The sequence below is a fragment of the Epinephelus lanceolatus genome, chromosome 19 (genome assembly GCF_041903045.1).
Source record: "Epinephelus lanceolatus isolate andai-2023 chromosome 19, ASM4190304v1, whole genome shotgun sequence".
Classification (NCBI taxonomy): domain Eukaryota; kingdom Metazoa; phylum Chordata; class Actinopteri; order Perciformes; family Serranidae; genus Epinephelus; species Epinephelus lanceolatus.
In genome coordinates, this window is record NC_135752.1 from 29200421 (window position 1) to 29220771 (window position 20351).

General features: G+C 39.5%; 1 protein-coding gene across 1 annotated transcript in view; it reads right to left on the reverse strand.

Annotated features, from left to right (window-relative positions):
• Positions 1-20351, reverse strand: part of npr2 (natriuretic peptide receptor 2) — a 98899-nt gene that overhangs the window by 63230 nt on the left and 15318 nt on the right. Inside the window, exons 2-6 of the mRNA XM_033646468.2 lie at positions 18783-18964; positions 12802-12915; positions 12233-12368; positions 10159-10253; positions 3177-3312 (exon numbers count right to left, since the gene is read on the reverse strand). Of these exons, the coding sequence (XP_033502359.1) occupies positions 3177-3312; positions 10159-10253; positions 12233-12368; positions 12802-12915; positions 18783-18964 (663 nt within the window). The remainder of the gene's footprint in view (positions 1-3176; positions 3313-10158; positions 10254-12232; positions 12369-12801; positions 12916-18782; positions 18965-20351) is intronic.

Genomic DNA, 20351 nt, shown 5'->3' on the forward strand with positions numbered 1-20351 from the left:
CAAGAATTTGCAAGTATATATTTACAACAGATGTTGCGCTAGATTTTTTTGTCGCTGGGTCATAAAAATCCAGTCATAATCTATTTTTACCGGTCATTTTAATTTTCGTTTTTAAATGATAATAAAGATATTCAAAGACATTTAGTTTTCATTCGTTCGTTTTTAATAAATCCAACAAGCAAGTTATAAAGTGTGCATTAATAAGGACATGAACGAAAAGATGAACAGACATCCACACACCCGTGCCATTAGGCTTCCCCCTGGACACACCGGATGGCACTAACGTGTCACTAACGCATCCGGTGTGTCCAGGGCGAAGCCTAATGGCACGGGTGTGTGGATGTCTGTTCATCTTTTTGTTCATGTCCTTATTAATTGAAATAAGTGAATTAATTGAAAAATGTGTTCGGTTATGCACTGTTGTGTTATTTTAAATTATAAACACGGTATTTTCTCCTCACGTTCCTCAGTGCGTGCTGTTGTTATTTTATTTTGAAATTGGCCGGATTCTCGTCTTTTCTGTGTCCGACTTCCTGTTTGGTACGATCCACTCGATCCAGCTTGACAGAAGCGCTCGCGGCTCCCGAACTGAAGCGCTGCCTCTACTCTGCGGGCGCTCCGCTCTGCTCAGCGGCCTGTGTGGACAGTCAGATAGGTTAACATGGGTGCTGACTGAAAACTGCCTCCGCTGCTGGGCACTGTGCCTCGGTTCCGTGTCTGGTGTGTCCAGGGCGTTATGTCAACAACGCTACATGAAGCAGATGAATGACTTTTTCCCTGCAGTACTGTGCACTCCGCCGCCAAGTGGGCAGGGGTGGTAATTGCAACCGGTCAAAAGGACTGATGACCTTCAGATTTTCCAGTCATTGTTGTAAAAAAACGGTCAATGACTGCGAATATCCGGTTAACGCGACGCCTGGTTTACAGTACCATTTACAGTGAAACATCTCGATGCACTGTAGGCTCAATTTTTGATAAATCAAAAATCTGTGAGGACAATCTGTGTAGGACAGTCTGAAGATGCTCTGTAGCAAGGTTGGTGTCAATTGAGCAGAAATTGTGGGAGGAGATAGGTTTAAGAAGTTTTACAGTTGTTGAAAAAACAGAGTGATGGACTTCATAACTTGCAATAGGTTTAAATGTACAAAGGTTTCTTCAGTATTGGGGATACATTTTGGTTAAAGTTGCGAAGCTGTAGCACATACAGTCGATTTGTTGTGAATTTTCAAAGTTTTAAAATTTAGACGCTTGCTGTAGAGCAACAATCAGGACTATTGACTTGTGGTTGCAGCTGAGGATATCTGGCATAGGACTGGACCTTTGTGCAAAGTTTGGTGATTTTTCGCACATGGGAAGTAGGATTTCCTCAAGAAGAAGAAGAAGAAGAAGAAGAAGAAGAAAGAATGAGCAGGAAAACAAGAGGGTCCTGGCAGGACTGCCTGCCCGGCCCCTAACAAAGACATTAATGTTAGCTAACTATGCCAGTAAGCAGTGTTGTACTGGGGTACAGCAACACCACTTGGACAAACAAGACGCAGAACTGCCTTACACTGTAATACTAGAAGTGGTAGTAATAAGACTGGCAATAAAATGAGTTTATTTCTGATTATGATTACATTTGCTAATGATTATTCCAGACAGCAGTAGGTTGCCTGTCACAGAAAAGTAAATTCTACTCATTTATATTTTTTATCAATGTATTTTAGCATAAAATCAAATAAAAAGTGTGTAGATCCAGCATGTGTTCACATCAAACTCTGCAAATTAAGGGTTTATTTCCACCAAACCAAAGTCGGTGACTGTTAAAACAGTGGAAAGACTAACATTAACCAAGATCATTTTGGTTAAGTTTTATTTTGTTTCTGTCGAGTTTGAATGATGTGTGTTTTACGATGAGTTAACGAGGCAATTAAGCTAACGCTGGTGAAAGAGAGAAATGTGGTTCGGTTGTATTTTTCTGTTTAATGAGGAAAATAGGTGTAAGAATAGGCCAAAACGGCATTCTCAAACTGTGAGCGTGACACTTTTTATGGTCCTGCTGATGTGTGCTGTCACCATAACAACAAACACTGATCACAGTTTTCTTTTGTATTAGTCGGCAAGCACTTCAGTGTCCAGTTTATTCATTCAGCTGCATAAATCTAAACATTTTTGGAAATTATATAGATTTAACAGTCAGAAAACGTGCTGATATGTTGGATTATGACATGAATGGATGATGTGTTTGTGTTCTCTTACCTGCAAATACAGTTAAATAGCAAGCATTAAAGGAATAGTTCAACATTTTGGGTTACAATGTTTGCTTTCATTCCAAGATTGAGATGAGAAGACTGATATCATGTGCAGTGTTGACACAGCTGGAGCCAGGAAACAAACGAGCACAACTACAGTAAACTGGCCATTTCTGTTTCTTTACTCTGTGAATGAGACACTGCTGCTATTGAGCTTTGTGTGTCTGTACATGTTGTTAGTCGTCAATATGTGTCATCAAATTCCCAAACACTCATTGCCCTTTGTGCTTAGAGGGACACTGGAGAAGGAGACGACACCCAGGCTCTCAACTCTGCAAACTGTTTGGCTTCAGATTTGTGTGACGGAGTCAGATTTATTGCCCCTCCGCTCATTATCCCGCCTTCACACCAAAATACATTTGTAATTGGAGTGGTTTTCCTCCTCAGTTTATCATCTGTGACAACCGTCACTCTGTTCACGCAGCTAAGACCATTTCCAGCACTTATCTTTCACGCTGCTTGTTATTCAAGCAAACATTACACTTCTACATTTGCTCTTTCGCTTCACTGAGGGAGAGAGTTGGAATGAAATTGAGGAAAAACAACACATCTATCATCAAAGCATGGATGAAAATATCACAGACTGCGCAGAGATGAGAGTGATAATATAAACAAAGCATTAGTGCGCTGTAATATTCATCTGATGACTGATTCAATCTTGCTCTAAGTCATGAGAAAAATTCTGCCATTAAGTGTGGCATAACGCTGTGCGTGAACTTGTTGTCGTAATTCTTTCATGCAATTTCCTGACATCAGCGTGTCCATTAGTCAACCTTATGTCGCTTGTTTGTAGAAAATACTTCAGAAACAGGTGTAATCATCTGTAGGCAGCTTTAAGTAGAGGGCAAGTGTGTTGTCAAGAGGGATGAGGCAGAGTTGTCATACCGTCATTGCAAGAAGGGTCGTCTGTGGAAAACACACAGGGAGGGTTATCCAGTGGTGGACCCCCATTAGGCCAGTGGATCTTCTCTGTTTGGGACCAAATGATGTCTTTGGTGGTCCCATTGAAGTACGCAACAAGCTGCAAACACAGAAAAAAGTCTCACTTAAATGAATGAAAATAAACATACTTGGAGCCTGATGTAAACTAACTTCACTGTAGGAGCCCATTTCTGCCAGTGTGATAAGAAAAAAAGATCCTGTAGGTCTTTATAATGAGAAACTTTTTTGAAATTACCAAATTATGTGAACTAATATAATTAATATTATGCATCACAGAGTGTCGTTCCTGTGGGATACAGCAATATTAAACCCCTGAGCTTGCCGTACAAGGAATGAATGCACAAACCTGCTATTTTTAAATATCCCATGGAGAGAGACTCTCACTGCAGCCTGTTTTATTTAGTTCTGAAAATGTCAATGTGTAACCCTGTTCTGTGGACGATGAACAAAGTGCAGACTTCCATCTGTGTCACCAGTGATGAGAAAACACAGTGAATGCTGGATGGAGCAATGAGTGACAACAACCCTGCCCACATTTAAGAGTACTGTTTGCAGTGGAAACACCATGTCTGAAGTTTACTGTTGGTTCCAAAGGTAACTTAGTGTTTGGTGGAAATGGAGCTTATAAGTTAGTATCTCAAAACAAGGAAGTAGTATTTCAAAATAATGAGTCAGTATGACAAAAATGAGTATCTCAAAATAAAGAGTTAGTATCTCAAAATAAAGAGTTAGTATATCTAAATAATGAGTTAGTATCTCAAAATAGAGTTAGTATCTCTAAATGAGTTAGTACATCTAAATAATGAATTAGTATATCTAAATAATGAATTAGTATATCTAAATAATGAGTTAGTATCTCAAAATAGAGTTAGTATCTCTAAATGAATTAGTATATCTAAATAATGAGTTAGTATCTCAAAATAATGAGTATCTCAAAATAAAGAGTTAGTATTTTAAAATAAAGAACAAATATCTCAAAATAATGAGTTAGTATCTCAAAATAAAGAGTTAGTATCACAAACTAATGAGGTAGTATTTTAAAATAAAGAGTTGGTATCTCCAAATAAAGAGTTAGTATCTCAAAATAATGAGTTAGTATATCTAAATAATGAGTTAGTATCTCAAAATAAAGTTAGTAACTCAAAATAAAGAATTGGTATCTCAAAATAGAATTAGTATCTCTAAATAATGAGTTAGTATCTCAAAATGAAGAGTTAGTAACTCAAAATAAAGAGTTAGTATTTTAAAATAAAGAACAAATATCTCAAAATAATGAGTTAGTATCTCAAAATAAAGAGTAAGTATCACAAAATAAAGAGTTAGTATTTTAAAATAAAGAGTATCTCAAAATAATGAGTTAGCATTTCAAAATAAAGAGTTAGTATCACAAACTAATGAGTTAGTATTTCAAAATAAAGAGTTGGTATCTCCAAATAGAGTTAGTATCTCAAAATAATGAGTTAGTATCTCAAAATAATGAGTTAGTATCTCAAAATGAAGAGTTAGTAACTCAAAATAAAGAGTTAGTATTTTAAAATAAAGAACAAATATCTCAAAATAATGAGTTAGTATCTCAAAATAAAGAGTTAGTATCACAAAATAAAGAGTTAGTATTTTAAAATAAAGAGTATCTCAAAAATAATGAGTTAGCATTTCAAAATAAAGAGTTAGTATCACAAACTAATGAGTTAGTATTTCAAAATAAAGAGTTGGTATCTCCAAATAGAGTTAGTATCTCAAAATAATGAGTTAGTATCTCAAAATAGAATATCTCTAAATTATGAGTTGGTATATCTAAATGAGTTCATATCTCAAAATAGAGTTTTTATTCTACAACAATGACTTAGTATCTCAAAAGTGCTGACTCAGTATCTCAAAATAATGAGAAACTTTCTCAAAGTGTTGACCCAATATTTTAAAATAATAATAAAAAACCAATACTAAATCATTATTCTGAGAAGGTTTCTTATTATTCTCCATATATTTTATGAACAGAAATAGGTTTCCATACTTCACAACGTGTTCCTGCAGCCATCTATAATCTCTGACACATTTTTCATGAGTGGTTTCTTTCATTGGTCCAAAAATGTTAAAAGTGTTCCTGGTTCCATATTTCAAAATGAACAAGCATTTACTACAGCAATTCATATATTAGCCACACATCCTGAGATGGCAACAATTACTGATTCACTGTTTCACCTATTCTGTGACATACCATTAAAACATTTAAGCTAATCAAGAATCATATGTTGAGAGCTAATTAGCATGTCCTTGATAAGCACAGCTACATTGTCTCCATCGAGCGCCTTACATCTACACAAGCAGAGTCTGACCAACATTCTGAACAGCTTGTGTGTGAGCTTTATTTTGATGGCACAGCGTCACGAGCAGCATCTGTTGTCCTGCTGTGAAACACGACTCCTGTGTTTCTAACTAGCCCGAGGAGTTTTTATGTTTTCCACCCGTGCTCCCAGCGTGTTGCGTCGTCTCTGCTAAAACCTTAAAGGCCGTCACCCCTACAGAGGGTCATCAAAACAATGCAGAATGTGATGGGTGAAGGGGCAGAGGGAGCGCTGTCTAAAATAGCTGCACGAGGGGCTGTGTTTACTGCACTGCACTGCCAAAGAATCAACAACTTCATCTTGTGTTCACTTTTAAAGCCTCTAATGCCTTCAAGTATGCAGACAGTTTTGTTTATTTCCCCTGCAGCTAAAGATATATCGAGGTTGCTTAAAGGAATACATAAAAAACAAATGCTGAAAACATGGAATATATGTGGCCAAATGTCTGTGGATACCATCATTCTACACCACTACATGTGATGATGATTTCTTTATGGACCCGGCTTTGTGCAAAGGGGGCACTGTCATGTTGAAACAGGAATGTGCATTGACCAAACTGTTGCCACAAAGCTGGAAACACACTACTGTCTAAAATATCTCTGTAAGATGTGGCAATAAAGGGAAATTCTGCCCCATGTATCTCCCTATTTGTGTCCCCCCAAAAGTAAAAATTGAAGATGACAAACAATCCTTTAAATGTATAATTGGCCTTCTGTCAAAATGAATCAGTCGTTCTGATATTGTTATTCTGTTTATTACATTAAGCAGTTTGAGACTCTGAAAGCCAAAACCGTCCCGTGATATTTTCAACTAGGCTGTCGGCTACTCGGGTCAATCGGCCACACAAATGGACCAATTAAAAGCCGGAGAGAAATGAGACCAGGAAGTCACGCTGACAGCCTCTGAGGACTGCTATGAAATTCTAACTGAAGTCAAATCGAGCTAACCCACTTCTTCTTCCCTTTGAGAGAGAAAAAAACACTAAACAGTGTTTGCAGAGTACAACATACACAAATATTTTCATCGGACTGGGACCGGGAAATTTGAGGTTTTATGCATCTTATCATTAGAGAAGTCAGGACCCCAGAATATGTCCCAGATAGTAATACTCTTCTGCTCTCAATGCATCAACAAGCAAACACAAAGAAAGGCTGAGGGTTTAAGTATCATGTTAAAAAGAACTTTGAGAGGATTCTCATTAGAGTGATTAGAGACACATGAAGTGAATAAGCCCTGCATTGTCTTCAGTTAATGTCATTATTTTGTGTCAACAGCTCGACATACTGAGGATGAAAATGATTCATGATGAGTAAGTTTTACAGTTTATATCAAAAGGTTCCCAAAACTTTTTTCTTTTTGGAGATGACATGTTTTATGTTTTTTAAGTTGATTAATATTATAAGTGTTTGTTTAATACCCCTATGGTCACTAAAATGTTTCTAACTGAACCTCTGTTCTTTTTGGCTCCCAACCAAAATGGGTTTGTAACACTGAGTACTGAAAACTGCCAAAGACCAAAAGTTGGCATACATGATCACCAGAAGAAAATGTAGGCATTGTATTTTTCTACAAACCATGAATAACTTACATTTTGTACATTTCAAATGTATCATATCAGTGTTTCAAAAGTCAGGTAGTATATGAGCTGAATGTCAACGGATGATGGAATGGACGGTGGATGGTGTGTCATCTAGGTTTTACGGCTGCCAAGCTGCAGACTACTGAAGACCTCCGTTCAAGACCAACATACAACAAAAAAGGGTTGTGATTTAGCGGGTCATTGCTATATTTCAAGCAGCTTTTTAGGCACCAAACATGGGTTCTTCATAGTGCCCCATCACTGTTTTTCCAATGGAGATAGCACCACATAAAGCAGCTGTTATTTACCTAAGACATCGCTTTATTTCCTGCCTGGATAGTGGCACAAAAGCAAGTATTTTAAGCCAAAACATGATCTTTTCCCAACCATAACCAAGTCGTTTTTGTGCTTTGATCTAACCACACATTAACCAAAGCATTATTAACGTGCAAATGTAACATATCTGTGGTTCGCAGAAATGGAAAAAGCCATTTTTTTCTGGCGATTGGGCTGATTTGTAGTCTTGTTGACTTGCTCTCTTAATCTGAATCTGTCCACTATGAGACTTTTTTATCTGGGCAAAGTCACACTGTGCTGGAGCGCCCACTTGCTCACCTGACAGAGAGGCACACCATGTACAAAGGCTGTGTCCTTGGCACAGCAGACGCGGGTCTGATTCCAACCCATGGCCATTTGCTGCATGTTATTCACCCTTTCTCTGTCCCCTTTCATGCTCTAGCTGTCCCATCAAATAAAGGCAAAAAGCCCCAACAAATACCTTTTGAAAAAAGTCACATTGCGCTTATTCTGCTTTCAATAAATGGTTGTTTTGGGGGGGTTGCTGCATGCCTTAATTAGATAGCCGAAAGAAGAAAGACGACAAGAAACGACTTGTATAAAAATCTATTCATACTTCTTTAAGAAAAGTATTAAGAAAGGCGTGGGATTCAGACAATACTAGTGTTGAAAAATAAGAATGAAAATAACACGGTACTTCAGAAAAAGTCCCTCCTCATTTGCTTATCAGCCCAGTCCATGCCTAACAAAATGTCTCAATGCCAAATGTGCCTCTTAAGTGTCGAACAATGCAGCCAGGGAAAAACCCCTGAGTGCATTGTTGCACTATCTGTCAGTACAGTCCAAACACAGGTTTGACACAAAACACATGTAAATTGTATTTATTTTGCTATTAAAATCCAATTTTCTTACAAATGGTCCAAAATTCTGCACTCTGGGGCATTTATGAAAATTTGAACCAGTAAAGAGATTTTGGTCCATTTAGCCAGCCTGGTCTAACTCCCAGGGCATCAAAAAACGCCAGATACAGACACACAATGCACCCTTTAGCGTCTGTATGAGATGCACAAGGCTTTCAACCATCTCCAAAGTAAATCCATCTGCATCATTACTAGATTTTCAGAGCAACAGACGTAGTATAAAGAGTGAGAAAGTCTGCTTAGGGTGGTTGGGAGAGGAGGTGGATGGGTCCAACAAGCACAGGACTTTGATCCAGGACACTGGTGTTTGTGTCCCATGTGAAACTAAAAGTCAGTGTTGAGTTATTTTGACACACTGCTGATCAGTCAAGTGAGCCAACTGATGTGACTCATGACTAACGTCAACTACGATCTTTTCCTGACCCTAAGCAAGTTGTTTTCTAAACCTAACTGCCAAACCCTTCTGTGTCACAATACAATGCAAAAGACTGCCCAAGAATCAAGATATGACGACTAGGGATGAGATCATGGTGATTCAGCTGACCTCCCTGCTCTTTAACCCAGTTCTATCTTATTTAAAGCCCCGACAAGGAACTTTCATTTTGAGTTGATTTTGGCGACCCTATGGACAAAAGCGGTAGTGTTTTGCCGGAATGAAGCCTACATTTCCCATGAGCTCTAGCGAGTATTGTCATAAAGACGCTTACCTGGCTTGCGCATGTGTTTGTTTTGGGGATGAATGAAACAACAAGACGGGAAAACTTTGCCCCCACTCCTATCGGGGATCCCAGCTCACCTCTGCCGCGCCCCATCTCCACCTCTCTGGCGTAAGCACTTCCACGGCTTCTTGGACTGAGTATGGAGCGGTGCCTCGCCTCTTTATTTCTTGGCACTCACTGGACCCTGTCGACGCCTGGCTGGTACCTGTCGTCTGCCCGGATGAGGTGTTCCAGTCCCACGCCTGCTCTCCTCGTCCCTGCTAGTGCGAGGTGAATCTGCGCAACCTGCGGCCTCTGTGTGTGGCTCCCCAAACAGCTAAAGCCGTGGACTCGCCGGCTCCTGCCAGGATTGGGCTGGTAAATGCTAGATCGCTAGCAAACAAAACGTTTATCCTGAAGGATTTCCTGACTTCCCGAGGACTGGATTTTCTCTGTATGACTGAGACGTGGCTGACTGTTGGTGAGTCCAGTGCTTTCACAGAACTTTTACCCGATGATCGCTGCTATTTTAACTCCCCGTGGATGTCGGGTCGAGGAGGAGGAATAGCGACTATTTATAAGAGTCACTATAAACATAAGCAGCTAGGTAAGATGACGTGTGCCGTCTGAGTGCCGTAAATCATTTCGTCTTGGAAGTGACCTGGGGCGGACCCGGGGACAGTTTCCTAAAGGTATGGATATGCACTATATAGAAATAGCTTATCTTCACACCGATGGTCTCATTTGCTGTTGTAGGTCACGCACAGACATCAGCAGAAACGAGAAACTTTTGCATATCCAGTTAAAAGTTCCTTGTAGCAGCTTTAATATCAGTGATGTTTTATCTCATTGACTTCTGTTCTTTTAAAGGGATTTCCTCCCAACATTAAATCCTGTGCCAAACCACCGCATTCATGGAAAACCATTTCACACCACAGGAGAAAATCATCTATTTACAGTGCACTTTAAAGGACTAGAGCAAAAAACTGTCTCTTCGGTCATTTATTACCTCCCCATATCATGTTGAACATCACCACCACATTAAACACAAAGTGAATTATCGACAGTAATAGTGAAACCATGACTTACCCCGTACTCTCCTGTCTCCTGGTTGGTCATCGCCCACAGGTTGACGTCTATATCCCTGGCATTTTTGTGGTCTGTGGTAACAAGCCCTGTAACTCCTAAAAACACAAGCAATGTTCACATTAAGGGTCTGATTCAACATCGTATGTGGTGCTTATATAAACTGAGAACTGCTCATTCAAATGTGGATGATTCACTATACAGTTTTTAATGTCTTCAGTGTTTGCATCATAAACCTGGACTCTTTATTTATCCGTACAGTATTTACTAGGCTGATTTTACTGCCTGTGTCATTTAGTTCTGTTTAAGATGACTCTGCAGCACTTTATGGCTCTACACACTGTGCATTTCTCTCTAACTAACCTCTATAATTACTGATCATGTAGAAAAGATTGAAAAATATTTGGAACATGACCCCCATTACAAAATTTGAAAAAGCTTTTGCTTCTGTAAAACAAGGTAACACGTCAAAACATGCACAGTAATGAAGCCAAAGTTTCCATCATTATTTTCAACATGGCCCTGTTTTCCTTGTTGTTTCCCATCATGCTGAGCAAAACAGCCCTCATCAACCCTTTTAATCTGAAGCAACAACATCCCATTGTTCTGCATCTTCCAATATGATGTGAACGCAGATCTGGCAGCCGGCTAGGTAAACAAGGAAGTGCGTGGGCACCCTCATCAAACATCAAATGGACTATATACCGGACTGTTGTGTGATAACTGTTCAATAACACTATTGTGTTGAAAGGTTATATATTCAATCTCATTTTGGGTTCAATGGTGCTGTCCAATAACAGCAAGATGAGAGCACCATTCTCTGTTATCTGAGAGGCAGCCATGGCTTTATGGCAAAATGACTTCTGCATTTACACTGTCTATCAATATCAAGTTCATATACACAATGTCAAACTGATGTGGGATCAGTGTCACACACACATCTAAACCAAAAAGTACTAGAGTGTGCGTAAAACAGTACAAATATGACAGATTGCCACAGTCAAACTTTTATTGTTTGAAATCATAAACTGTATAAAATAATGTACGTAGCTACCATGATGTAACCCATTAGTTTCTGGACTTCCATTTTGAAGCCATGACTGCCGCCATCTTGGATTTTTGTGATCAGAAGTCACCATATTTGGACGAGAAGTTGGAGCTAACCCTCATGCTAGCTGCTGGTTTGGTTAGCATGGTGAAACCATTTAAACAAAATGTACTTACTGCGAAAGCTGAACATTCAACTCCTTAGAGGGTCTTTTACCACAACCAAACTCTGAACAAAACTTTTTTTTAGCAAACAATGAGTTACAATTAACTTTAATGAAATGGAAACACAATAAAATAGCTAGTGCTGCGCCAGACTCAGATCTATGTCAGATGCGAAATCAGCGGGATGTTTGGTGGGACATAGTAAACAAGCTAACTACGATAAAGATGGATCGTAAATAGGCAACAACATTTTGCCAACACTAGATACCAAACAAAAGCCAGAGACTGTACTGTCTCAAGTTGCTGTAAGCTGCCTAAGCAAAAGGCAGACGATAACTTTATCTTGGAGCCTCCAGGGAAAGCCTTCTCTTCTCTGGGTAGCTGCTTGCGTGTTTGCAGCTGTCTGTATCAAAGGGCAGCATAAAGTGAAGAGCACTCACTCTGCAGCTAAATCTGACTATGCCGCTGACTAATCTGCGGTTACGTCATGGTTACCAAACCAAAGTTGTCACTGTGGCAACGACTTGTCAATAGACGGCACCCAACTGTCACTCAAAGTAACCATACTCTTAACTATGTGTAACTTTAAGCCTTAATAACATTTAAACGGCTGAGTTGTATAAAAATTCATCCCATGTACAGTTGTCATGAACAAGGAAATTAGCTACAGAGACCAAAACCATTTTTTGTACTATGCAATAAAGGTATATTTCTGCTTTAAAGCTGGGCATTTTAACATGAGGGGCAGTGGGGACTGACTTGCTGACTAGTGGCCATTCAAGGAACTGTAGTTTTTGGCAGCCCTGGAGGTCGCCACTTGTTTAAAACCTACTATAATGTATGAAGCATGTCACCAGTTGCTCACCCCAGAATCGTCGGTTCTGCGTCCTCATTGTGATGTTGATGCCATCGTTCTGGGCTCCACCATCTGCCAGCGTCTCGTCCAAGGCCATTGCGTACAGCACGAAACCATCATAGAAGCTGCCGGCGATGTAGTCCATCTGCAAGGGTAGGGATCATTTCAAAGAACCAGCAACAATGAAAATTCGTGAACTCCACACAACTATGATCAAAGACCTTAATGCTGGAATTTAAGGGAGGACAGGCCTATTATTCAGTTCACATTCAAAGGCCTGCTTCTGTGAAACAATATGAGTTTGGTCAGTGAAAGTGCCACGTGCCAACAATCACACTAAATGATTATTCTTTGAAAAAATACAGTTTAATTCACTTTTCTGAAACTCCCATGCTTGATGGCTGAGATCAAAGCAGTAATAAAAGACAAAGTATTAATTGCTCAAATCATTGTCAACAGCATTCATCATTAACCGCTGCCAGTTACACTGCACAGTGGGGATTTTGCACAGAATATTATAAAAGATGAAAGAGGTTGTGATGCTGCTGAGAAAACAGTTTTTCTAGGCTGTAACTTACCAGTGATGGTTCCAAATGCACACCGAAATCCCTCTGAGCTCTGGCATGGAGTTTCCTCTGGAAGTCTTTGTACTCGGGATTATCAGGAGGCCGATAAGTTATGACGAAAACAGACTGGAGGGGACACAGAAGGTGGAAAAACAAAAAATTAGAATTACTGCCTTGCGGTTGTATGTCTCTGCGCACCCGTCAAGTTGTAGTTACAGTGTACATCCATGTCTGTGAAAACACGGCTGCTTCACACACATCTTCTCCCCGGCAGCACAGAAGATCTAAACAATCAGCACAGTTTCAAGGTGGGCACCCAAGATTAAAGTCACCAATTGAGTATGTGACCAAAAACTCCTCTGTTACTGAGTTATGATGCTGAATAATGGCCAGAAAAGTGTTTTCGCAGAACATTACTGTCACAGTGAAGCTGACCTTTGACCTTTTGGATATAAAATGTCATCACTTCATCATTTTATCCTATTAGACATTTCTGTGAAGTTTAGTCATAATCAGTATATTGGCCCGAAATTTAGTGGTCTAATGTCACAGTGACCTTGACCTTAGACCACTAAATTCTAATCAGTTCATTGCTGAGTCTAAGTGGATGTTTGAGCCAAATTTGAGGACATTCCCTCAAGGTGTTCTTGAGACTTCTTGGTCATGAGAATGAGACAGATGCAAGGTCACAGTGACCTTTGACCTTTGACTACTAAATTCTAATCAGTTCATTGCTAAGTCTAAGTGGATGTTTGAGCCACATTTGAGGATATTCCATCAGGGTGTTCTTGAGACTTCTTGTTCGTGAGAATGAGGCAGATGCAAGGTCACAGTGACCTTGACCTTTCATTGTTGAGTCAAGTGGACTATTATGCCTAATTTGAAGAAAATCCCTCCAGGTGTTCTTGAGATATTGTGTTGACAAGGATAAGACAGACAAGGTCACACTGACCTTGACCTTTGACTTACAACCACCAAAATCTGATCAGCTCATCCTTGAATCCAAGGGGACAGTTTTGCCAAATTTAAAAAAAAAAAAAAAATATATATATGTATATATCCTTCAGGCGCTCTTGACATATCACATTCACAAGAATTGGCCAGACAGACATACGTAAGGACGTACAGATGGACAACCTGAAAACATAAGGCCTCAGCCATGGCTATTGCCAGCACAGAGGCATACAAGTATCCAATGTATCAGGCTGAACAAGACACTGAATCTCACAGAAACAAATATTTGTGACTTTAATGTTCTAACTGTAACATAAAATTGCTGTTACATGTTATTTAGTCTTGTTTTCATCCTTAATCATAAAAAATCATTTAAAAGTATGCTAATGGGGTAAAGGTCGACATGCTGCTCTGTTTTGTCTTGGTTTTAGTCGTCAATAATCCTAAAACTGACCGTTTTGTAGGCCTACTTCAACATATCAAATCCCAAACTATCCATGAAGAATTGTCGTCAGTGACACCTTTTTGTTTGTGGTTGAGAGTCACACACTGTTAACTGCCTAAGCAGCTAGTCGTTTTGCTGAATTTCTGACAGATTATAGTCAAGTTCCTCTCTGTCTTCATGTTAATTTACAGATTTTTCCAACCACATTATCGTGCTGCTTTGAGATATATTTCAAATTCAAGCTACAGGACTCGTTACTGCACATTGTACAGTCTGGTCGGAGGGTCTTCACTTAATAAGCATGGGATACAGCACTAGTGGGTCACAGGTCCATTCTGAATGGACAGCAAGTGACTCACAAAAATGTCAAGTTTGTCAAAAACACTCTATTTTCAAGTACAGTGAGTTTCCAGCAAAGAGTTTTTATTTTGAAGTGCCATTTCCTGCTGTAGAGTGAGTGACTTATTGACAGCTTCTTGACAGAGACAGCAAACTATCACGATGACATAGCCAAACGCAAGTATGACGCCTACAATCTTAGATCCAATAATCTTCCACAAGTAAAGATGCAACCGGTGCAGACTGAGGCTGGAAAAGGAGTCTATATTATTATTATATTATTTCTCTGACCAGTTTTAAGCAAATGTTAAAAGAGGTCCTTACCACAAATTGTTCTTGCTACGATGCAAAACAATTTTAGCCTGTCTTGATGTACTTTTTTGTACATAATCAACATGTACTCTCAGTAACTCTGCTGTCTTCTTGGTCAGGGCACCATTGAAAAACAGATTTTTTTTTAATCTCAATTGGTTTTTCTCGGATTAAATATAATTCAATTCAGTTCGATCAACTTTATTGCTCTCAAAGGAAATACTTGTGCCAGCGAACTCTTCAAATTACAGTAACACTAAGTACAGTAACCACAACGTTCACAACCAGAACATCCAGTGGGTTTCCTTGGGTCAGGGTCACTCACTGGGCCCAGTTTTAGAACAACAGAGTATTAAATATCTGGCAAAGTATACAAATACACAAGATACAGGACAAGAAGTGTTTTCTGTAAAGGTTAAATAAAATATTCGGTCAACCAAGGCTAACAGTCATTCCTGCCCTCTCAGCGTTTTGTGACCCCAAATTACTTTGGCATACTACTGCAGTCATCTGGTGCGGATATTATATGTAAATGACAACAGCTGTGGTCTGTAATAGGCCACATTAGTACAAAATAAGATCAGCTACAACTATTAATAAGATTTTCTAGAAATGAGTGTCACATAAAATGAAATATAAAAGATATAACATTATAAAAATACATAATATTACACAATAAATAATAAAAGGAGTGTCACTACAAGACAATAAGCTTGTTTTTAGTACATGTACTAGTGTTACAGTATTTCATCGTTCTGCTTGAGGCTCAATGCAGATGTTAGCAGCTAATGAATTATGAACACAGTGGAAAACACTGTACTCCTCAATATATTTCAGTAAACTCCAAATGAACTGAAACACCGACAAGGATACAGGATTGATAAAAAAAACCCATCATCGTTCATTATGATGCGATTATGCTTGGATATGAAAACATTGTTGGTCCTAAAATGACAGGCTGAGAGAGTGTTCTCACTTCTTTCATGATCTTTGATTTGGAATGTGTTACAAATAGCTCGAACACCACATGAGTGTTGACAGAGACGTTTAATGTTTGATCAAGTGTTTGGATAGTGAATTAAATTATTCAGCCAGACATTTCAGTTCAACTATTTGCCTCAAGTGACCTTTGATCCTGTCGATTGATTGCTCCTATCAGAAAAACAGGTTTTGGACATTTCTGGGAAATCCTCTTGCTCTGCTCGTAACTGGAAGAGCTGTAGATCGTTTTTCATGTTACAACAGTTATTTGAACCCCACCACAAACTTCCACAAGCAATTACTGCAATGAAGGAAGCATATTGCGATAATGAGCCCTGTTATGACTCGCAGACAAATTAACGCCTTGCGTGATCAGCAGAAATGGCAGCCAAAGTTTTGTTCTGCAGCCAAGGTTAGGGGAAGTGCAGATAAACAGATATTGAGATCACTGTGTTTGATGCCAGAGCTGTTTGATACCAGTTTATGGTTTCAAATCACTTAAATCTTTCATGACATCTTAAATGTGTGTTGGCTGATTAAAATAGTTGTTTGAAGATTTTTTTCAAATAACAATAAAAAAACTTTAGCTGCAAATAAAATAGGGAAAATTGGTCTTCTGAATTATCAATTTGTGTGCTTTGACTGAACAAAAGAGATTACTTGTTTAATGGTTCCAGTTTTCAGAAGAAAATGTTGGCATTGCATGTTTCTGCAAACCACAGATACATTACATTTGTACGTTGCATGCATGGTTGCCATGCCGTGGACCACAGCTGTTTGAAACCTAAGCCCCATTTTCACCGAGCAGTATGGTTCAGTTCTGTAAGCTTTTTTTTTTCTGTTTCCACTGTGAAAAGTTGTGGATGGTACCAAAGGAACCGTTCTGTACCATCCCCATGTTTGGTCCCCCTTCTGTTGGGGGGGATCAACAGAGGGGGATGGTGGAACTGTGAACACTGCAGTCCATTGATTGGTCAGTAGAGGACAGTCACTCTGCTCAGGGCTGAGTTGTGGCTGGTTTTGAAGCTCATGTAACCTCTGTTTGCCGTGGAGAGTTATATTATAAAATGAAAGGATGTTTTGCTGCCTCTCGCAGCAGCTGCAGTCGGAGAGAAAAAAAATACTTGAATTCACTGGGCCGACTGCCGGCAACTTTTAAGGTGGAACGTTAGCTTGTAATGTTACTCAATGTATGAGTTGACAACATGAATCCATCAGTACACCTTAAATTTCACCGCCACAACTTTGACCATTCCATTAGTTTTTATTGTCTTTCTTGGATGACATACACAACCACACAGTAACCACAGCATTGTTGAAATGTAAAGCGACATAAGGTTTTGTGGACTGCCTATTGGCTCAAAATTCCATTAGACCAAAAGCCCATTTCTCCCACAATTCGTTATCCCCAAATAAAAATGCCCATTGTTCCTAAGTCCTGTTCCTCCGAAAATACACACTCCCTGCATTTGGGCAAAGCAAGCCCCAGAAAAAATGTACTGTACATTTCTGTAAGCCATGAATATGTTACATCTGTCAGCAATGCTGTGGTGAATGTGTGGTTGGTCATGGTTAGGAAAGGATATGTTTTGCCTAAAATGATTCAAATTTGGTGGCACAGAAGTTGCTAGAAAAGCAGGGACGGGTCACTGAAAAACACCCAGCAGTGGCTCTAATGCTGCTGGGAAACTGAAACTAACTGCGGAGAGTTTGTATTTTTGGAGAAATGCGACTTCAGAGCAATGGGCATTTGTTTGGGAAGAATGGGCTGTTGGAGATATGGGACTTTGGTCCAATGGGACATTTGTTGGACTAACAGGGCTTTGAAATGTTGGGTAATTGAAACAACGGTGTGCCACCAAAGTTTCAACATATCCATTACATAATACTGAACAAATGTTACATATCTGTGGTTTGCAGAAACATACAATGCCAACATTCATTCTGCTAACTGGGTTGCATTTGCTACGCTGTTAGCAAACAACAGATTTCACCGGGACAAATATTAAGTGGGGGTATAGAAGTTGGAGATGTGGAGTTATGCATTAACACTAAATCACATTTAAGTCCCACGAATAGAAAGCAAAGGAAGGCATTTATTTCCATTAAATTCTTAAGTTAATGTTTCAACTGTATTAAGGCATTTTAAGTGAAGTCCATTATGATAGAAATTGCCATAATCAATTCAACATTATGTTGGATTCATTATTCAGAAAGCCACTCTCCATCAAAACTTTGTGAACACTGAATCAAAGAGAATTAAGAGAAGCCAGCGTGACATTTAGGGAGACAAATTAGACGAGCGACACATCTGTGCCCACTCTCTTACGTCTCAGTGCACTAATTTGTCGGGCTAAATGGCTTCCTGTGAAAACACATCCCCCCCATTCATTAATGTCAAACAAGAATTTCAAGCCTTAACATGGTCGAAAAGGATTGAGGGGTCCTCGTCCTTTGGGAGACTCAATTTGCCTATTGGCAGAAATGACATAGCCTTCTAATATCATTAGTTGGAGTGCACATACGTGTCTGTCGTTACCATAAAAGCTTCCCGCAGTTTTGATGTGTTTTAAGAAACTTCTTGGAAAAAGTGATATTTAATCAGATGCAACTGATTCTGAACCAACTGTCAGTTTTTAGCTGGATTTGAGGACTTTATTCTGTGCTACTCAATAAGTTCAGTCTGATAAAGATTATGGGACTTAGAGAGAAAATGAACTCAAACAGTGAATAAAATATGCGTTGTCAGAGACCTCCAGTTCTCATGCCAAATGGTGGTTTTGGTCTTGCCTTATTTCCTGCCTCCAATTACAATGTGGGTGAAACTGTGACAGTCCACATTTAATAAATCTGCAAAGAATCTGAACACAGTCTCAATTTATTAACAGATGCACAGCTGTTGCTACAGACTGTGTATGAGTGCCTGTATGCGCATGTATGTGTGTTCTGTGTTCGTTTTTACCTTAAAGACCTTGATGAGATCGGTCCAGTCAGAGTCGGCGCTCTGCCACGGTTTGCGATCCACCAAGCTCTCTGCGAACACGTCCAGGTAGAATATAGCATAGTTCTCTGGGTCCTGGATCTCGCTCTGGAACAGTTTCATGATGTTCAGGAAAGTCTCCAGGGGCCCGCAGATGTATACAACTGCAGAAAGAACAAAAGAAAAGATCTTGATCAATCACTTGCTTCTTTAAAATGTTGCTTTTCATTAAACTTGTTGAGACCCTGTGGATTTAAGCATGATTTCCTTCATTCTCATGCAGCAGCCTGCACTATTTTGTCTTCTTTCTGATGCTTACACTCAAGATCACCATTGAAACAAGTTGATTTGTGCTGAAAACAGGTGAAATGAGCCTTTTAGGGCTCAATAATGGACCGATATTGCTTGATAACAGCGGCAGCTCTTCCTAAATGGACATAGGCCGGCAGCTAGGGAATCACCCAGAGCAGGGGGCTTTAACTGCAACCAATTTTTGCTTAAAAAAAAAAATCAAAGGGAAAAATAATCCGAAGCTCTAAAGCTAATGGTTGCTCTGCAGTAGGGGTATAAAAAATGACTGGCCAGCTCACTCAGTGTAAATGTCTATGGTTCAGCACCATGGAAGCGTTTCGACCCATGAATCAATAAATGATTTTTAACTACAGTCAGAGTAAGTTGGTAGATACATTTCACTTGCTCTCAATGCAAAGTCAAAGGCCACATTTACACCAGAGGACTCAACACACTGTTCCAAAGCTGGTCTAGTTTCTAAATCTTGGCCACCTGTTCATTTCCAGTTACAGCAGTGAGCCACATTTGATTATTTACACTCAAAACAAGCAGTAAGCATACAGGAATAAATTCCAGATGTAAGCCCGTGCACAGCCAGATCGCCATCTGCAAAAGGCACAAACAAGACAGACATAATAACTGAGGCTGGGGAGCAGGAGGTGGGCTTGGAAACCCAGCGTTCAGAGGTTGGAGGGTCCACTAGAGCAGTGGGAGGAGCTTGAAGCATGTGGGCAGGGCTTTACTCGCCTCTTTGCCCTGAAATAGACTCCTTGATTTTGTTGCTGCTTGTCCAATCCCCAAATTTCCTTTCGGCTAGCTCTGTGTTGATGTTTTGAACCTCTGCTGTGACCTATGTTGAGTTTCAAAACATCTGCAGTGAGCTGGGAGGAAAATAGGGGGAGATATGTGACTTCTTTTAGTTATAATATTGTAACATTTTCATGTTATGTGCATGAGGCTGCAGAGCATGCATATTTACTGTGGCTGGATTTGCTTCTATGTGTTTTTCCATTTAATTGCTCGCTACTATTCAAGCTAACCAACAATATCTGTTAAAACCAGAGTCGAGTGCCATATTTTCCACCATTTTTTGTAGCTGCACATACTGAAATCAACAGTATAGTAGATAACAGACTTGGATAGAGGAATAAAATATTCAGCCAGACATTCAAGTCTATACTTTTGCCTCAAGTGACCTTTGATTCTGTCGATATACTCACTCCTATCACAAAAATAAGTTTCAGACATTTCTAGGAAGTC